The following is a 19770-nucleotide window of genomic DNA, read 5'->3' as shown; positions in this document are numbered from 1 at the left end:
TGGTTCATAACCGCTATCATCCATCATGCCAGGTGCATTAAATGACTGATCTGGACTCAAGACTCTGATTTTGCTGACTTTACCATTATATCTTCAACAAAAAATGTGAAGGTTGTGAGATTTGCTTTGTTATTGACATTTTCTAACCACAATCCCAAACAATGCAAATGGAAGGAGAGGGCGAGCAGGGTAAATTTAGACATAGATTTGAATAAAGAGAGCTACAAGATGCAAAACAATCATTATAAGCTAAGTCATAAAGTCTGAATAATCACATGAAAACCTAAAAATTCCCTTTTTTGGTTGGATTTTATAATGTGATCATTTTGTGCTGTACTGCTCTGTTACATAATCTCTTATGTTCAGACACGTCTTGTCTGTCCTTCCGCCCCCCCCCCCCCCTTTTTTTTTTTTTTCTTTCTTACATCCTCCCTTTTACCCTCTGTCTACCTACTTTTATTATTTACAATTCTATGGCAGGTCAGGGCTGGCACTGGCTTTATGGCATACACAACTAAATAATTTCCTGCTAAGAGGGGCTCTGTTAAAGCTGGATTCCTGTAGAGGTCTCAGCAGTCTGCTGACAGTGTTGATAAAACAGCAGACATCACTGGGTGATCAAGCTGTGCAGTGGTAGCGACAAAAATGGCAAATATTTTGTGGCCGAACTGAAGCTGGTTGTAGAGCCAAAGTGGCTCTACAACCAAAGTGCTGATGTTTTTCCAAGGAAATCAGTAATTATAATAGTGGTAATACAATTATGGAACTAAGACTTTAATTATACTGCTGTAAAAAGAGGGCCTGAAGACGGGCAGGTGCACATTACTCCATCCTATGTGCTATAGAAATATTTTTCATATGCTAATGAAAGTGCTACAAAACAACCATATTTGCTACAAAACCATGACCACCTGCTTAGGCTCTTTATATAGCTGACAAATACTGCTAACTGGCGTTCAATCATGTATAAACCAACCTTGTAGCAGTGTTTTTAATTTTTATTGCTGACATCCAGGAGGCTTTTACATATTTTTCTAGCCCTTTTATCTGCACCACATTTTCCATTTTATTGCTACACTGGCAGCAGCATTAACATCTTCTTTATGAAATATTTAACATTAGGACTGAGCAAGTAAATTTTAGTACACCATTAGCTCTCTGGGTTTACAGTAGTTCTTTTTGGACCACTTCAAACACAATTGAAAACTTACTTTTTGAGAGTTTATAGTATCCTGTCAGCTTTATTTACTTTACCTATAAATGATAACCTAATCAAAGCTTTGGTTTTTGTGATCAGGTTAAGTACCTTTGCACTATCCATCTTTTCTGCCCATACTTCCATCCATCCATCTTTTTGTCATGATAGATGAGAGGAAATATGTCTGTGAGGCACTTACACGCTCTGTAGGTTTTTGGATTATTCTGCTGAGAGCCACCTATGGTGTTTTATATGTTTTCCTTGCTTCCTTTACTTTGGCTTTTCCCTCTTTTTCCCTCCATCACACACACTTACATAGACTTACTGTAGATGACAATACATTCTTGCACAGTGCCAGCCTTGCATAATACCAGAAAATTAAAGAAATGGAAAAGTTTCAGTTTCTCTATGTTAAATCTTCTCCCTTCTGTTTTTGCTCTTTTCCCCTTTTTATCATTCTTTTGTCTTTACCATCTCAAAATATTAATTTCAAGGGTAGAATATACATAGTAACAGGAAACACATCTTCCACTTGTATGGCTTTTGTCCATTTCTCTATATTATATCTCTTTTAGTTTTGTTCATGTTCCTGATATACTTGGCAAGAAGGTACAATTGCTGAAATTGCTTTAATATTGTTTTATGTTGGCCATGATTATTTTGCAGGACAGAATTATAGTAGATTCCATTTAGTTTATCGCAAGTCTGTCTGCCCAATTTTAAGGAAGTTACACCCATATGAAACAATCAAATTTTTGAAATAACATTGAAATAAAACCTGGCAAGTGATGCAGTGTAGTGTGATTTAAAAAAATAACTCTTAAAGAAGAACAGCCTGTAATGATTAATGCAGTAAATTCCTTTTAAAAGTAGCCGATAGAAATGAATGAGTTTTAGGCTTGTGTAGCTAATTTCTGGACCATCAGCGTTTTTTTTGTTTGTTTTTTGTTTGTTTGTTTGTTTGTTTTTTTAAATGGCGCTATTATATGTCTTTTTACTGCAATTTCTTTCATAACTTAGACTGCTCATATGCTTTTATTGTGCTGCAATTTTTAGAGTTGTAATATTATTTATTTTATTATGAATATTGTGACTAAATTATATATATTTTTCTGACTGTGGTTGTTATATCTACAGTATACAATGCTGTGGGACTGGCAGCCTATGAACTGTTTGACAATGTGGATTTTGACCAGTGGTTCAAGAATCAGCTTCTTGGAGAGCTGCAAGTCGGCCATCACAGGTATTGTGTCGGGAGTGGTGAATATCTTTTGAAACTTTCTACACATTTTTCTGAACATCTTTATTTCTTTTCCTTTTCACATGATATTTTTGACGAGTAACATGAAGTTCACAAAGTAAAGAAGAATCATAAAACATTTACTCAAAAAAATGCCAACTCTACCTACATTAGGAGAAAGTGAACACTTGACACTCAAATCAAAATAAGTAATATTTGTAAAGCTTGCAATGTTGACTTTTGGTCATAGAGGAATTGGAATGCATAGATTGCCTTCATAACACCTTGGAGTATTTATAGTGTAAGTATTAGTGGGTGAGAAAAGTTATAGAACACCTAAAATGTTTTCCATGAGGTATGGCCTAAAAAATGACCACATAAAACCTACTTGATTCATTGCAGGGTTTCTGAATTGAATTACATTGCACGTGTTCTATAATTTCCTTTTGCCTCATTTTGTTCAATACTATTTTTAAATGCATCACTGTTAGGTGGAAGGTGACAACGACTCTTGTGTAGGTCACATTTTGCATCACCAATGTTCTGCGGGCTTGAAACAATAATAGTGAAATGCGAAGGAACTCAGGAGGTCTTTTTAAATGGGTGTTTGTTTTACTGTGTGTGAGCTCACTTTCAGACATTATTAGCATCTGATACATTGCAGAGCTAACCTTCTTTTCCGTGTAACTGGAGCTAATTGACTATTAACCTCTGTCCAGCTATTGATTACAGTCAGCAACACAGTCAATGCATGCCAAAAGGCTCATAAGTACCCTTCTGTTGCTTGGAGTCAGTCTCTGTCATGGTCACACTAACAGCTACTGCTTGTATTCACACAATCAATTTACAAGCAGTAGCCAAATTTGTCAAAACACTCTTGTCCCGCACTCAAACGGACTAAGAATACAAACTGAGAAGGAGCCCGATCAAGGGTATACAGTCTGCAAGCTGCAGAAACAATACACAGTGAGGTGATAGATTAATGCATTTAAAAAGTGATGGGAAAGCAGGAGAGTGACCAGAGGCGAGGTGGTGTGATTGATATGGAAAACAAAGAAGTGCTCTGCATGCACAGACCCCAAGTGAATCAAAATCAAAAGCCTGCAGCACTCAAAATGTTGGCCAGTCAGGTTGGTGTCAACGTCAGAGTGCAGGCGTGTTGACGTCACTGTGGATCTGCCCCCACACAGTGCAGGTGTGAATAACCCCTCCACTTTTACCGCAGTCCGTATTTATTTCTTCTTCTTTTATTTATTTCATTTTAAGTCAGTTCATCTCCACAGCATGCGATTCTTATTTTCTTTTTGATATTCAAAATTTTATTTGATTATTTTGTATTTGAACGCACTGAACTCATGGAGACACAAGGTAAAATGAATAGAGACGTCGTCCTTGGATAGTGGTGTATGAATAAAAATAAATAAGAATAAATAAATAAATGCAAATGGCCACATTGCACAGAAATGTAGCCAAACGCCACCTCTGTTACTCTTTTTGTCTGTTTTACACACACACTAGTGCAAACAGACATGTACATTTATTAACTCTGCTCCTCCAATAACAGAAGAATAAAATACACTGGATGTGTTGATGACAATGAAGAAATCTCAACCAGTTCAATTATCACCTTTTACCTTGATAGTTAATAGTTGTGTTGTGGGATATCTTCATTTTTGGTTTTAGTCTCCTCAGTAAAATTGTTGATAATGAAAAGATAACTCTGCCCTTGTCCTTCAACTGCCAAATAATTTTTTTTTTTTTTATTAAAGAGCATGATCATAATACTTTGTGCTAAGAGGATTTTTATACGTTTAGTCAAGCCAAGGACAGCAGATAAACTTTTCAGCTCTCATAGATTTATGTGTTCTGGGGTGCTGAAGCAGGCTGTGTTTCTGATTTTAGATGTTAACATGGCCTTTTGAGGAGGCTGTAGATTCAGCATGGATATTAAAGCAGGAAAATGTTTGATGATCCCCCTCACTGAGAGGTGGCTTGTGTTTTGTGTGTGTGTGTGTGTGTGTGTGTGTGTGTGTGTGTGTGTGTGTGTGTGTGTGTGTGTGTGTGTGTGTGTGTGTGTGTGTGTGTGTGTGTGTGTGTGTGTGTGTGTGTGTGTGTGTGTGTGTGTGTGTGTGTGTGTGTGTGTGTGTGTGTGTGTGTGGCTTGCATGCATGCACCTTTGCCTAAGTGAACTTATCTTCATGCTGTCAGTATTTCATCATGTTTTACATCCTGTGACAATTCAGTATCTCCTTCTAAACTCCCAGTGAAATATATTAGTTGCAAAAATATACGTACTTCCTCAGGCTTCCTAGTTGTTCTTACCACAGTTAAGTCACTATATATAAAATGCGCCATCACCAGTTAGCTAAATTAACCACTGACCGCCTCGTTCCACAGCCTGCAGCTTCTTCCACCCATTCTGCTTTTTTACCTCTAAAAGATTATTTTTAGAGCAGCATCTTTTGCCACACAGTGAGAGCACTTTAACCACCCCATTGTTCCTCCACATGTTGCAATCTATACACAGCAGTTCTATTTGATACGCTAGGGAACCAAACTACACATTGTATATATAGTATATACATTCTTGTGACCAGAAACTTACAAATGCCTATTCCATTCTGTTAACCACATTTGAAAGAGCTGTATCTCTGTGGGATCAAAGCTAACAATGCACACACCAGTGCTTTGCACAGCTGCCCGAGGTTTATTGGTGGCTGTTTCTTTTTACTGATGCTGCTTTCAAGTTCATCCCAAATGTGTTCTCTATGTAAATAATAGTGAAAGGCCCTCTACTTCTACGCAGGCATGGCTTATATTCTTCTGGTCATTGAGTGTACAAACACACGTAAACAACAGAAAAGATTAAACGCCTTTCTTGATGATTGTTAGTTTTGGTTTCCTTACATAGTCCACCCTCTGGCTACAAAGTGGCTATTTATAATGTTTATGTTACTGTGTTTATGTTAAGTATTTATTCTCTGTGTGAATTGTTGTTCTCGATTTTCTTCCAAATGCTCGAGTGTGCTGGGGTGAAGCCCATGTTGGCAGAGTTGAGTTGAATTCAGCCCATGGATTGTTTGTTCAGTCTGTTTACTTTATATGAACAATTTAGTGTTTTGTATTGGGAAATGTGCATTTCGCTGGAGCCATTGCATTGCTGTTCTCCATTGCCAACAGGTTAGCACATACTGTGTGGACACACACACACACCCTTGATATAACAATGTAAGTAATGGATGTTAAGTGAAAAATTTATCTATAATAGAATTTGTTTTGCTGTGTAAAAAAAATATAGAAAAACAGTATGAATAGGGAATTAACTTTCAACTTGACTTTATAATTTTTATTATGCAGCCCACAAGTTTCCTAAAGGTGGGGATAAAAAATTTGTGTTGTTTAGTGGACAGAGAATTATTTTCAGACTCCAACGGTGATACTCCAAGAGTATTTGTTTTTATGCAACCCCTGTCAGCACTACTTTAAAAGTATACATTTCATATAGGTCTAGAAGTACTCCAGGTCTCCTCTGATCTGATTTTAGTTTTGCAACGCTGTGAATATAGTAGGGCTGAAATATTTCCCTAGCTTGGCAGTATCTCAGGAGAAGCCGAAGGACAATACCTAAATTGGCATCTGCCAGAAGCCACATCCAAAGCAGATTTTCTGGTCGACACACTTGCCTGATGCACATTTGTTGTTGTTCCAAGAGCATTCCCAGATCATGCTGTAATGCTTACCTTCCCTGGCCCTCTGGGTACTGGCTGTTTTAATAGAGCTTGTTTATTTGGAGCATGATCCACATCGTAAAGAACAATGAAATACTAAACATTAACAACAATCTCTTCAAGAGTAGTACAAGTTTATAAAAAAAAAAAAAGCTAAAGCCTGTTTCTACTATTTCTGCCGAGAAACCAGTGTCATTAGAACAGCTAAATTAATGTTGTCCATGACAGACTTTGAGGTTTAGATTAGTCTACATCCACATTCTTCTACAGCTGCAGGATTTTCAGTTGCCTGCTCTCCTCTCAGCTCACAGTTTGTCTGTGCCAGTTACCATGCTGTTTCCTTAGGGTAGCGTCTCATTTAGATTGTATTGATTTCTGATCCTGCTCATCAATTTTGCCATGGCTCTTATCGGACCTGTAGGCTATCCTTCCCCACGCAGACCTCTTTTTCAGAAAACCTGTGAGACACCAGCGATAGACTGATGTACTTATTTACCAGATGTGGAGCCAAGTGCACTTAAAAACCGTGCAGATGAAATTTCAAATGTGTTTGATATTTGCGTGAATCTTGACATCCAAATCGGCCAACAGTAGGAGGTGGAAATGACTTTTAAAATAAAGTAAGCTGCACTGAAGATGGTAGCTTGTGGATCTGGGGCATAGCTCTAGAGGAGAGGAGAGAGGGAACATGACCAAAACTGTACAGATAATAAAGAAATGAGGAGAAGTAGGAGTGAGAGGGAAAAGAGAATTGGCGATAGTGTTTGTATTTGTTTACGTAACGTTACCTTCATTGGGCAGACAGTTCTAATAATGTCATGTAGCACAATGAAGCACTGTACTCTGTTCTTATACTCTAGGTAGGTTCAGAATTTGAAAGCAGTCAATGAAAGTTTTCTCTCATTCCAGATTCCCAAACTTGTCAGGATTTAAAAGTCTTGTTTACCTAGAAGTTGCCTAGTAATGCAATAGTCAGGAATTCTGAACTCATGAACTATTTTTCATGATGTTAAAAAGTGAGATCAGAATTACTCACGAGTAACTGAACAACTGAAACTTGATTTCACGATGAAATGATCAAATGAGATTTTGTTGGCAAGTGGCTGTGGTATAAGTGTGATAATACCCTCCAAGCTTGTACATTCCATAATTGTGCTGGATTTCATGAGGCGAATCACCGATTTAAGTTTGAGCCATGTGTAAGTCTGTCTATATCACATGATATGAAGCAGCAACAGTCTAAATATGAATAACCATATCTGTCAGCACCTGTGGCTGAGCCTGGGGCTGTTACTAAGCCCCCTTAAAAAAAAGACAGCTGTTTGTCAGTTTTTGGCATGATGACTACACAAACACATACCGTATGCACAGTCATACTTGCACACTTTTCGTCACACACACTCAGATTTTGACTCGCTGCCTATCTTTTCCTTCCTTCACTGCCCCAACCAAAACAGTTGTCATACCTGTGATGAGTCGTCATGTCTGATAGCGCAGAGATGACAGCATGCACAGGAACAAAAGGAACACGTGACTTGTACCTGGACAAGGCTACACACACCCTTAATATCACTCACGCTGAAATCTCGGAATAGCCTGAAGGAGGCTTTTTTGTCACCTAGACACATCCAGATAAAGTGTGTGTTCCATCACTGGCATTTCGACATTGCCTTTTGTGACTTGACCTTTTGTGTAGAGTTTTGTTAGAAAAGTCAGTCCCTCTCCTGTGTTACCAGTACATGCTGTAAAATATTATGTCCTCTGGTTCTCTTCAACTTAATTTTCCCTTATTGTTAGTATTTGCCACTATGGATGGTTTTTTGTTGGCTTTATGCTCCATACATATTTGAGTTGGCATGTTTACACAGGTAGGGTTGGGGTTATGACGCAAAAGAAGCACCACATTGCACTTTTCGCGAAGCTTGGGTTCATGACCCAATACTATAGTGCATTTGGGTGTTTCAGACCCCCTTCAAAAAAAAAAAAAATTTTCCCTCATCAATCTACACTTAATTCCGCATAATGACAAATCATTATGAAGATGAGGATCTGTCATTATGGATTTTTTTGATTTTTTTTGATTTTTTCGCTGCAACATAACAAAATGTGAAAAAAATTTAAGGGGTCTGAATATGTTCCGAATACACTGTATATTGCCTGATCATAAATGTTACCTGTTTAAGGTCTGCATTTTTGAGGTTTCCCTCCTTATACTAGTTTTATTATGACTCCGTTTACTTCTGCTTCTCTTATATCTTCTACCGTTGGGATTCACACTGTCTCTCAGCTGGTGTTGATACCATTAAGTTAACAGACTTTGAGTCCCAATGAGTATACTGACATTTGCTTGCACACAGTCCGAACACATCAAAATTTTCCACACAGTCCGAACATTTAAAAAATCTGGTCACTATAGATATATGGCAGTAACCACACTATCTAAGTGCTGCCAAACACACAAAATATAAAACAAATGTGAGATTGAGATTATGATTTTCATTTAGTTCATACTTTGTCCACATGGATTTCCCATGTGTTTGCCAGAAGGATGAGCAGGCTGGCTGACAGCTGTGTGAAGTTATGGAGGAGAAGACAGGTTTAGCGAGGATGAGTCATGTCTAACCTTTAACTGATGGACAGATACCCTGTCAACCTGCCTGTCCATTTGCCTTTCCATTCTTTTCTTCCACTTTGCCAGCGGCACTAATAAGAAACACCACATGTTGTAGTCTCCCCAGTTGAAGCAGCACGCATGCACCACATTCTTATATTATATGCAGAGTTGGGAACAAAAATCTTTTAGTCACTTCAACATATGCCATGGATTACTAATAACCAGCATATAGATTATGATGATTTCAGAAATAATGCTGACAGTTTTCAGGATTTATTTTGTGTTTGCTCAAGTCTGAATTTGCATTCTCAACACTTAATTATATTTGCCAATGGTTATCTACTGCACTATGTAGGAAAAAAAAATCTTTTTAATTTGCTGTCTTAAAGAATACATCAAAAAGTGTCAGTGTCCCAGACTTTTATATGTATATGAGTGTTAAGGTGAAAACGGATAATCATCTGTAATTTGATTATTTACTCTTGATGTTACCCACTTGCTGTCTGTGCATCAGTATTTTGGTGCCAAGCCACTGTTTGGAACCTGATTATGTGGGGAGAGCTCTGGGAATGTGCCCATGGCCATTGTCCGCTGGCACTGCTGTACTTGCTCTATCATGTTGGAACCATCCCATATGTTACTGCCTCCATAAAAGCTCGTAGAAAATCAGATTGGTCTGGTTGCTATTGCTTGCTTTCTAAAAATAAATGGATGCTAGTTTATTCTTCTCGCACACTCTACTGCTCCTGAGCAGTTTAGCCCAGGATTGTCTAAGTGCCAACTTGTGCTTGATGATAAGAAATCAAGGCCAAGTAGCATTTAGCTTATTGTTTTTAGTGATGGTAACAAAAATATTCATATAAGCAACTCTCTTTATTTTCTTGTACATCTATGCGCGCGCGCGCACACACTCACTCACTCACTCACTCACTCACTCACTCACTCACTCACTCACTCACTCACTCACTCACTCACTCACTCACTCACTCACTCACTAATGTGCACAGTATTGTTTGCCAACTCCAAGTTCTGAGTCATGCGGTTGTTTGGTATCTTCTGGCTGGTGCCCTGACTTCAGTCTCTGGGTCCCTGTGGATATTTGACAAGAAGCGAACAAGAGTGTCATCCCCCTATAATTTATTCTCTCATTTCTCCGTTCCTTCATCCCTTCATCCGCTAATTTCTGGCAAGGCGGTCCTCAGACACAATTTCTGCCTCAGATACAAACAAGGGCGGATGCCAAGGGGCACTTCTTGCCTGCTCGATACAATTGTTGAAGAACCATCTGTCCCCAACATTCGGTGCCTCACATTTGGGACATGCAACGTAGGGCATTTTCATTCATATCACACACTACTTATCCCCAAAAGGTTTTGAATCATTCTGCTTTTCTAACCAGGCTATTTCCCCTCCTTAGTCTTTAGACACTGGTTTCAGGGTCTCTCAGACTTTCTGTCTTTTGGTCACAGGCATTCATTGAAACAAATACAAGCACAATATACTCATTCTTAAGAAACCCTTTCTTCACCTAGTTGTCCTTTTTCTCAATTTGTCCCTTGGATCGTTTTTTTGAGCCAGATTTAAGTGTGAAGGATCACTCTGCCATGGTCTCTAATTTCCTATGCAGAAGTGCCTCTATCTCTGGCTCTCTCTTTTCTGGTAACATAAACATACACTGAAATATGCACAACTAGAGTGTGGGTAAAATTAGACATAGCCTTGGAGTTGGATATGCATAACAGAGGGACTGTTATATGGGTATCTCCACAGAGAGACAAATTATACTGCAGTCTTCAGCATACGTAAGCCAGTGACAAAAGAAATTGTAGGATGAGCCATAAGCAATGACAGCTCCGATTTCATCATTTGAATAGCTGGCCCAGTTGTTTCTAATGGATCCATAAGAACTGCAGCTACATTGTGGAGATAAGATTAGAGAGCCGGCTGGTTCATTTTTCCAAATTATGATGTGGTTGAAGAGTGCATAAGTGCAAAGAAGTCTGTTAAAGTATTTCTATGCAACCAAAACTTATTTCTCTCCTCTCCTCTCCTCTTCAGGTACAAGTTGATTCGCCGCCGAGTGATCTGGCTAATAGGACAGTGGATCTCTGTCAAGTTCAAATCTGACCTTCGACCTTTACTGTATGAGGTCATCCTGAGCCTCATGCAGGATCCCGACTTGGTGGTAAGGCATCTACAGACGTAAAATCTTGTGTAGGTAAACTGCTTATTATGACTGGAGCGCCAGCTTTGCCAGAAAACACTGGATTTGTAGTAACTGAAATGGGCTGTTAGTGAAAGTGCGCAGTCAGCTACACAAACACAGTTTTCATCTTACCAGCATGTTCTACAAACAAACTCAAACAAAGTTAGGCAGGAACCAACAAAATTATATCTTTATCTTTTAATCTCACTATTAGCAATGCACCCTTTTGAAGAACTTGGTTCAATCTTTCTGCGTCTAATTGCCGCTCACTTTATAATCTGCCTATGTGTGAGGAACTTTTAGATGTGTTTATTTGCTATCCTCTTAGTTGTGATATACGTATAATGTGATTTGAATATAATTGAGACTGTAATATAATTAGGATTATAATACACATAAGGAACAAACACCATGCCGTGATAATACTAATGTGATAAAAAGAAGCATAATTAATTCTGTGTCCCCACTTATGTTATGTATGATGCATAATCCATGTTGGGTGCTTTAATTAAATGGATACCAATTAACTAAGGCAGGCCACATCTATCCACATTTCATGATTTGGGTTGTATAGTAAAAATGATTAACAGGTAACTATAAACTAGAATTAATCTTGTGTACGTGGTATTGTATAGAGTTAGTCAGTTATCTCCCCATGCATTGCACATTTAATAGTTAATCGAGTTATTCTGCCCTGAACATACATATCACATATGTCCCCAGGATATGATTTTTTTAAATTTTATTTTATGATTAATGGAGGCATTTAAATGTAACCAGTAATAGTCATTTATAGGTTTTCGATTTCACTCATTTAATCCCCAAGTGAAGCCAAATGGATACGAAGTTACTCAAAGAAATGCATTTTTCATTTGTTTTACAAGTTATAACACAGTTTTTTAAAATCTAATGCTACATATTGGAAATTGCTTGAAGGATTATGAGGGAACTGATGGCTTCTGATAGTTTCTTACTTCTGTTAGTTTCTTACTTCAAAAAATTTGCAGTTACATTACTGACCAGCTCACCTATCATGTTGTGGTTCCTGATTTGTATTGTCTAGGACAATTACAGCCTCTTAGGGAGAATTAAATATTGATCATGAACTGCCCTCCATCAATCAGTCCAATTGGTTATCACTATCTCGGATGATATTCTGCCATCCTTGTTGTTCAGATGGAGAGTGAAGCACGCATGATAATGGTTACGTTTATTTCTGATATTTCAGTTTCCATACCTAATCGAAAGGAGTAATTGAGAAGAGAGGCTTATTGATTTGCTCCTATTAACATGCTTCAGCTTGGCCACTTACCCTTGTAGTTGCTTTGCTTTTTTTGTGTTATGAGGTGTTTTTTTTAAATGAGAGAAACAGGAGAATTTAGAGAGGGAATAGGGTGGCTGGAATAAGGATATCTATTATTGTTACCCTATTGGAAAAACTGTAGCGTGAATAGAGTTACAGTTTTATCAAAAAAAAAAAAAAATTCTGATGCTATGGCAGGTTGCTTGACCCAATCTGTGCCTGTTTAGTGTTGTTATTTTTGGTTTGTTTTTTCTTTTTTAATTTCTGCTGTACAATACTATCTACTTTTGTAACAACTCCAACCGAATCTTGCACATTTTTTAAAGATTAGACTGTAACATAATTTTCAGTTAAATTTCAGTGATATTAAATAAAATTCCTATCCCTAATTTAATGAAGATACTTACCAGATGTCTTCAGGAAGATCATTTCAGATCTTGGTGCCTTAATAAAGAAAGCACAGTCACCTTGCATCCTTAAATTAGATTTAGGTCTCTTGTCTGACTGCAATAAATAGGCTTGTAGGGAGGTATGAGTTTGGTTAAATAACTGATAGACAAGTCTGTGGCTTTAATGAAATTAGTCAAATTTACAAATAAACCCTTAAGTGGCTAAAATAATTGTATTATACTTATTTCCGGGGAATCTGATTGCAGTGCTATGTTTTGATGGAATTCTAGTAAGGGCATGTTCTGTTAAGCATATGATGAATTGCAGATGCAATGCAGGTGTTGTGTAACAAAAAACCTGTCGAATAAGAATGTTTTAATTTGATTTTTTTTTTTTTTGATTAACCACTGATTTACAACTGATTTTACATGCTAATTCAATTTCAATTTGTCATAAAAGATGCTAATATATTGTACCTTTTGAGAAAATATGGATTTTTTGTTGTAACATTACACAATCTGGGTGCTTTCTCTATGAGACAAAAACATGCATTGCACAGCAACAGTTCACTGGCATCTATCAATGACATTCATGAGCTGAATAACACATCCCAGATGCATGTTGCTTGCAGTGTACTATTGTGCCAGTTTTTCTCTCTTCCTTTCTTTCAGTACATTCTTCTCTGCACTATCACAGCTGCATTCTTCTCTGGTCTCTACCCACAGATTCTGAGTAAAGACTAAAAATAATTTGGTGGCAAGTTTAACTCCTTCTGTTTTCAGGCAATTTGCATTCCAAGCAAGAGGAAATCCTTTTTTCTAGAATTTGCTATTAAGCTAGCTTTGATGACATCATGCTGTGAAGTTTTAGTCAACAGTTTGTCCCATTTCTGCTCACTTTTCCTCGACCGCAGGAAGTCTCTGAGGCACTTGTTAAACATGGATTTTTGCCTCATAATTATAATCCTATGATGTTTTTGGTTACTGTACAGAAATGCACGATCCTGACTGACATCAGTTTTGAACCACAAATTATTTCTGGAATCTAAGATTACAGCATGACAGCAAGGAGAGAACATCTCAAATATGAAATAGTAATGGACTTTTCATCAGATCAGCTTTTTCCCCATGCAAAAAATAAAAATTTGTCTAAAGTGTCTTACAATCAGTGTAAAAGGATTCATTTTGTAGTTAAATTACCTGAGACAGACAAGTAAATCAAAAACACTAATCATCAATTATTTCTTTCTTTTCATGAAAAAGTTTATGAGATTGCTCTGTTTCCAGGGATTTTAGTGATAAACCAGTTGTAGCTACAATTTGTGCAAAGTATTGTTGTTTATCTGCTCTAATTCTAATTTCCAGACAATACTTGTTTATTACTTTCTCTTTTTCCTTTGTGGTTGGCGTCTATGAGGCCACAATGAAACTTTGACCCACTCTTTGGCTGTTTTAAGCCCATGTCATGAGTATTAAATCTATCTAAGGTCCAGGTAATAACTGCCATTGGTGGAGCACTGGATGAATTACTTTCCTGGGGGAAGAGTGTGTGCATTTAACATGCATGCAGTCGGACTGGACATAGCTGTGTACATCAATTTGTAATTTTCTCTCCTGTCAGATTTTTGGGATCCAGTATTGTTTTTCACTCAGTGGCTGCCAAGTTGAAGCCTTTCTTTGGCTTGTTTAGATTAAGTAAATTAGTTTAGTGTAATTTTCACTGATTGAACTTTTAATCAGTTTGAACCTGCTGCTTTTTAGTATCCCTCAGAGAAAGTTTGAGCCTGAATAATAATGTGAAGCAAATGTTTTGACTATCATTGTCAGGCATTGTGCGTGCATGCGTGCGTGCGTGCAAGTTTTATGAGACCCAACTGAGTACTTCATCACACGATCTATTATCTTCTACACTCTGCTGTAGAATTGCAGTTTCTCTCATTAGTGTTTGAGATGCCAACAAGGCCAGTGCTGATGGCAACTGTTGGCCCTCGTTCATCAAAATACTGTTTGTTGCTTGTTAATTTATGCAGCGTTGCCAAAACATTCTTCAGTATTTTATGATCTTGCAGACACAAGGTGAAAATTTTTAAATCTTTAAATACAACAATGTCTCAAAATCATATTTAATTATTTTACACCTTGAAATTACATATTACAGTGGTTTTGTGTATCTTTTATATTGTGAATATAGGATGTCATTCACAATGACAAGAAACAACTTTTCATGTCTGAATGAATTGTTTGCATGTTTCTTCCATGCTGCTCTTCAAAGAGAGAGGGTTAAACTTAGTCTCTGCCTTGTTAAGACCACATTACCAAACCCTTAACCTATTAAGTGTTAAATATAAAAGAGTTACATAGACTTAAACAGCATTATGTGTGGATTATGCAAATAATTTCATCTGCGTAAATGTGGGAAATGTGTTTTTAATTACTCAATTTCAAGCTGTATTCCATGGGAAAGTAGCTGTATTTTTATGTTTGGTCTCCAGACCTTATAATTGTCACTACGAGGCAAGTCGATGCTGTTGTTGTAATTGTTAAATATTGATGACATGCACTCCTTTGACAAAACTGTGTTAAATGAAAGTTATTGCTCTATTATCGCTTGTTTTAGAAAGATAGTACAATGACAGCTTCTCAGGTCCATTTGAATGTCAATGCTTCATAAACACATACTATTGGTAGTTCGTCATAAAAACTACAAAGACTTCATGGACTTTAAAGCTGAAATCTGTCATTTTGCTGCTGATCCTCCACAGCAGCAATAAGTTTGCACTATACACGGGGAAGTGTTGTTTTTTAAAAAAAAAATTTTTTAAGGTTTGATATGTTGCAGCTCGTTTAAATTGGAAATTTCAAGTGGTGTATGGTGCAAAATTAGTAACTTCCTGAAAGCTGAGTTACCTTTTGAACTGATTGGCATTAAAAGTGCAAAATTTGGAGAGTAGAAGAAGAGAAACTCCAACCACTTTAGAGATGGCTTGTGTGCTTTAAGAGACTCAACCACAAATATTCATATATAAATGATTAATGAACTAAACAATAAAATATTTAACAAATACATTTTCTTTCTGCAAATGTATGCTGTCATTCAGAATAATATAATAATAAACTAGAGTTTGTCACATTTTTAATAGATGTGAAAACATTCGCATAGAGAAGACAAGGATTCATAGGATTTATTTTTCCAGCCAGTATTATTTAGGATGAGTTATGCTATATGACTAACAAATTTGGAATAAATATGAACAAAAAGCAGGGTTTTTAGTGCGGGATCCTGCATTCATCACAAAGTCCAAACTATTTTGTAAAACCTGTTTTATTTAATTTTTGATTGCTGTAATCAGGACAATAAAAAACACTTTCTCTACAGTAAGTTATCGAAATTAATGCGTCAAAGAAGGCTCCCAGAATCTTGTCTTGAGTCTTGTGGCAAGCTTAAATAAAACTTTAAACGCCCCTTAGAGAGACCAGGATATAGGTCATGTGACCTTACTGCTCACACACAGACACACACATGCACACACACTTACTTATTCACCCATGGAGGCTCATGCCTTTTGTACTTTAAATGTGTTCTGAATTTGTTGAGAACAAGGTCCAACTGTAATTGAATTCTCAGTCCCTTACCTTTCTCTTCACTCGTTTTCCTTCTTAACGCTCCTTTCCTCCATCTGATCACTTTCTCCCTGGTGGACATTTCCACCTCCATCACTCTGACACTGCCAGATTACACTGCTAGAGGCAATAAAAGCGTAGGGGCCGTTTCCTTTTTATAACAATAGACAGCCTGTATTTAGCTACCGGGCTGAGGCACACACTCAGTTATGAAAAGCCTTTGTTATAGTGAGAGCTGGTTGTTGTGGTCTTTCAGAGGCTGCCATTATAGGAAAATGGTATTATGGTTTTAGTGTTTGTTTGTATTGCTGCATGTGCATCTCTGGCAATCTTCTTCTTCTATTTTGTTTAGCTTATTTCACTACTGACTCAGAGTGAACCGATAGGGGGGTAGAAGCGTGGTGACTAATTTCTAAAATGCTTTTCAAAATAAACAGTATTTTTATCTTTTTTTCCCTCACAGGTGCGGATTGAGACAGCTACAACCCTGAAGCTCAATATCCTTCCTATACTTATATTATTTTTCACAAAGGACATAATTTTTTTTTGACAAATGAATTGATAATGCTTATTATGCTTATTGTTTAAGTCTTCCTGCAACCAACAACAAGCTTTATCGCTTGTTAGCTATGCCAAAGCAAATGAAGAATCTTTTAATATGTGCCAGTGAACTGCTGCCATATCCATCCTAAGCAATTTGATATCATCCTTAACTGATTTCTACCTGTCGATGACTTTGAGTTCCGGACAGAACAATTCCTCCCAGTGAGTACATGTCTCACCTCTGTTGAAATGATGCTTTGAGTGAGGCTTTGAAGATGAAATCAAAATTTCACAATAATCGCATTTTCCCTTTTTTAAAACATGTAAACTCTGCTGTCTCTCCATTCAGTACCTCGAATCTATCTTTGGGCTGCTCTTCCAGTTGTTACAGCAGGTGACAGAGTGCGACACTAAAATGCAGGTGCTCCATGTCATCTCCTGTGTCATCGAGAGAGTAAACATCCAGGTGAGATCTGAGATATCAAACTAAGCAGGGTTTGGAATATAGATCACATCTTACTTCTCTCATTTCTTTACCATTACTAGTTACAGTATGTAAGTAAACTTGAGCCAAACTCGAAAATGTCTTTGAAGGAGCCCTTTTGTTTGACAGCTGGGGAAATATACTGTATTCTGCTGCTGCTTTGTGAAGAAAAGCACTGCACAAATTGTAGTCACTGACTCGGACTCTTCAGGGGACATGTGAAGCTGTTAAAAACATAACTCCGATACAAAACATCTGTCTCCCTGTACTTACCCCACACCACCAAGGTAAACAACCATCTGTCCTCAAAGATAGCTAGAATTGAATGATTTTATGATTTTTCACATCCTGAGACACTGGCATTTGTGAAGTCCAAATCTTTACTCTTTGTAAATCATAAGGCCTCAGGCAGCCCTTGTTCCGATGTCTGTTTTCATTTACCATGATGATACAGTCTCCCCTCTGCCACTATAGTGCTTTTGTGGCCATATGGATTTTATTTTTTTGAGGATCCATCAAGTCGTTCTAATCCACTTAACTGCCAACCCTTAAAGAAAATTGACCTTCTTCTTGACCGCCCCAAGGCTCTTTTCAGATCCATTTTAAGCACCTTCCCTTAAACGATCCCTTGACTTAAATTGGTTACAGAAATGGCTTTCATCTTTGTGAGCTGTCAGGCTGGTTAAGTCTTTCCAAGTCACTGGCCCTGGCTTAACTTCTAGAGTCAGTGGAAGTCCCATTAATATTCTAACCCTTTTCACATGAGATTGTGAACCCACAAAGGGTGGCAGCAGCTGAGAAAACTAGGCAATGAAACCATGAGTGCAGCTTGAGAGATATGATGACAGACATGATGAGATTTAGCACCTTTTTCTGCTGTCAGTCTCACAGAAAACATCTTAAGCTGGTTTGTGGGTCTGTTTTTCACCCTTTTTATCATTTTCCTTGAGGCTGTATGTTGTTTGATTTTTTTTTTTTTTTTTTTTTTTTTTTTACTGTTCCCCCGACTCCTAGCCAGCTCCTTATAAATGTATAATCGTGCAAAAAATCCCAATGTGGGGTCTGCAGCTCGGGCACATACCAGCTACAGGGAATATGAAGGGTTAGCATAAGTCTGCACAAGAAAATAGCAGAAAACTTTCTGAAGTCCATAATTCACTACCATACTTGGATGTCTAAGAGTTGGCTGGTTGCACAGAAACGGCACCTAAATTACTCAGTGTGCCATCATAATTTTCCAATTTCACAGAGGCAGGAGAGTAATGGCATCCACTTGGTTTCTGACCATCCAAATTTTTTAGAGATTAAAACAGAAGAACTTGATTTAAAGAAAAAATAAAGATATTTAACTAATATAGAACTCAGAATAGAGAAGAATATTATATACTTTCCCATTTTGTTATAAAAAAACTGATTTTTGTGGAGGTTGTTGTAGTATGGATAATGGGTTCAGATAAAAGTAGGTTGGAAAATATCAACTGTGGATATGGGTCTCACGTTTTTGTAATAAAATGCACAGTATCATATCCTCTGAAGATAGAAAAAGAAATGTAAAACCTTAGATCCGCACTTCAGCAAGCCATTGACAATGTACATCTTGACTATAGTATGATCCAGCAGGCACAGCAAAAATGATACAACAGGCTCATGTGAAAAGCTGGTATGTTTTAAAAAGAATCTGATCATCATTTTGGTACATTACACATGATCTCAGCCCTGACTGTTGCTGCTGCTGCCATGGATCTACAAACACATCATGTTTAAGCCAAATTGGCTTCCATGAGTGCTTTTAAAGACTGTAGAGTTGACACACCGAGAGATCATCTCAGTGGAGTTCTCATTTTCAGTGTGACACTAAGAAGACAATATAGTATGTATCTTCAATAACCTGTCCAGTATTTTCTTTCCACAGCTATTCCTCTTAAGCATGTTTTGAAGCAGCTGATTTGGGTTGATAGAGGCTGAATTCACTGCTGAGAAATACATACAAAGCTTTGAAGGGAAGCATTACACAATGCATAGTTGCTCCTTTTTTAAAATCCTGTATACACAATGTTAACACACTTTCAATGCCAGATATGCAGTTGCTTGAGTTGTCCTTAAGTGTGTTTAGGTATCTAATGAATAACACACTACTTTTCTGAGACAGCAACAAATCAGAGATGACCATTGTCCCTTTCCTTGCTCCCAAATAAGACTTTGAATTCATGCAACATCCACAATAAACTCGTCAGAGTTTCAGAGGAGTAAGTAGAAGATGCAGGTTGAATTGAACAGTATTATCTGTTCTACCTCACGTTTGATTTAATTTTCTTCTGCTCCAGATCCGGCCATATGTAGGCTGTCTTGTTCAGTACCTACCCCTGCTCTGGAAGCAATCCGAAGAACACAACATGCTTCGATGTGCCATACTCACTACGCTCATCCACCTGGTACAGGTATGG

The 19770-nt window shown here is 37.5% G+C and overlaps 1 protein-coding gene across 1 annotated transcript in view; it reads left to right on the top strand.

Annotated features, from left to right (window-relative positions):
* ipo11 (importin 11) overlaps positions 1-19770 on the top strand; it is a 111779-nt gene that overhangs the window by 38923 nt on the left and 53086 nt on the right. The window contains exons 15-20 of the mRNA XM_040154581.1: positions 2336-2441; positions 10839-10965; positions 16763-16796; positions 17024-17064; positions 17192-17308; positions 19651-19764. Of these exons, the coding sequence (XP_040010515.1) occupies positions 2336-2441; positions 10839-10965; positions 16763-16796; positions 17024-17064; positions 17192-17308; positions 19651-19764 (539 nt within the window). The remainder of the gene's footprint in view (positions 1-2335; positions 2442-10838; positions 10966-16762; positions 16797-17023; positions 17065-17191; positions 17309-19650; positions 19765-19770) is intronic.

This window comes from Xiphias gladius, chromosome 19 (genome assembly GCF_016859285.1).
Source record: "Xiphias gladius isolate SHS-SW01 ecotype Sanya breed wild chromosome 19, ASM1685928v1, whole genome shotgun sequence".
Classification (NCBI taxonomy): Eukaryota; Metazoa; Chordata; class Actinopteri; order Istiophoriformes; family Xiphiidae; genus Xiphias; species Xiphias gladius.
Note: the sequence above shows the minus strand (reverse complement) of the source record. Positions and strands in the feature narration are given on the sequence as shown.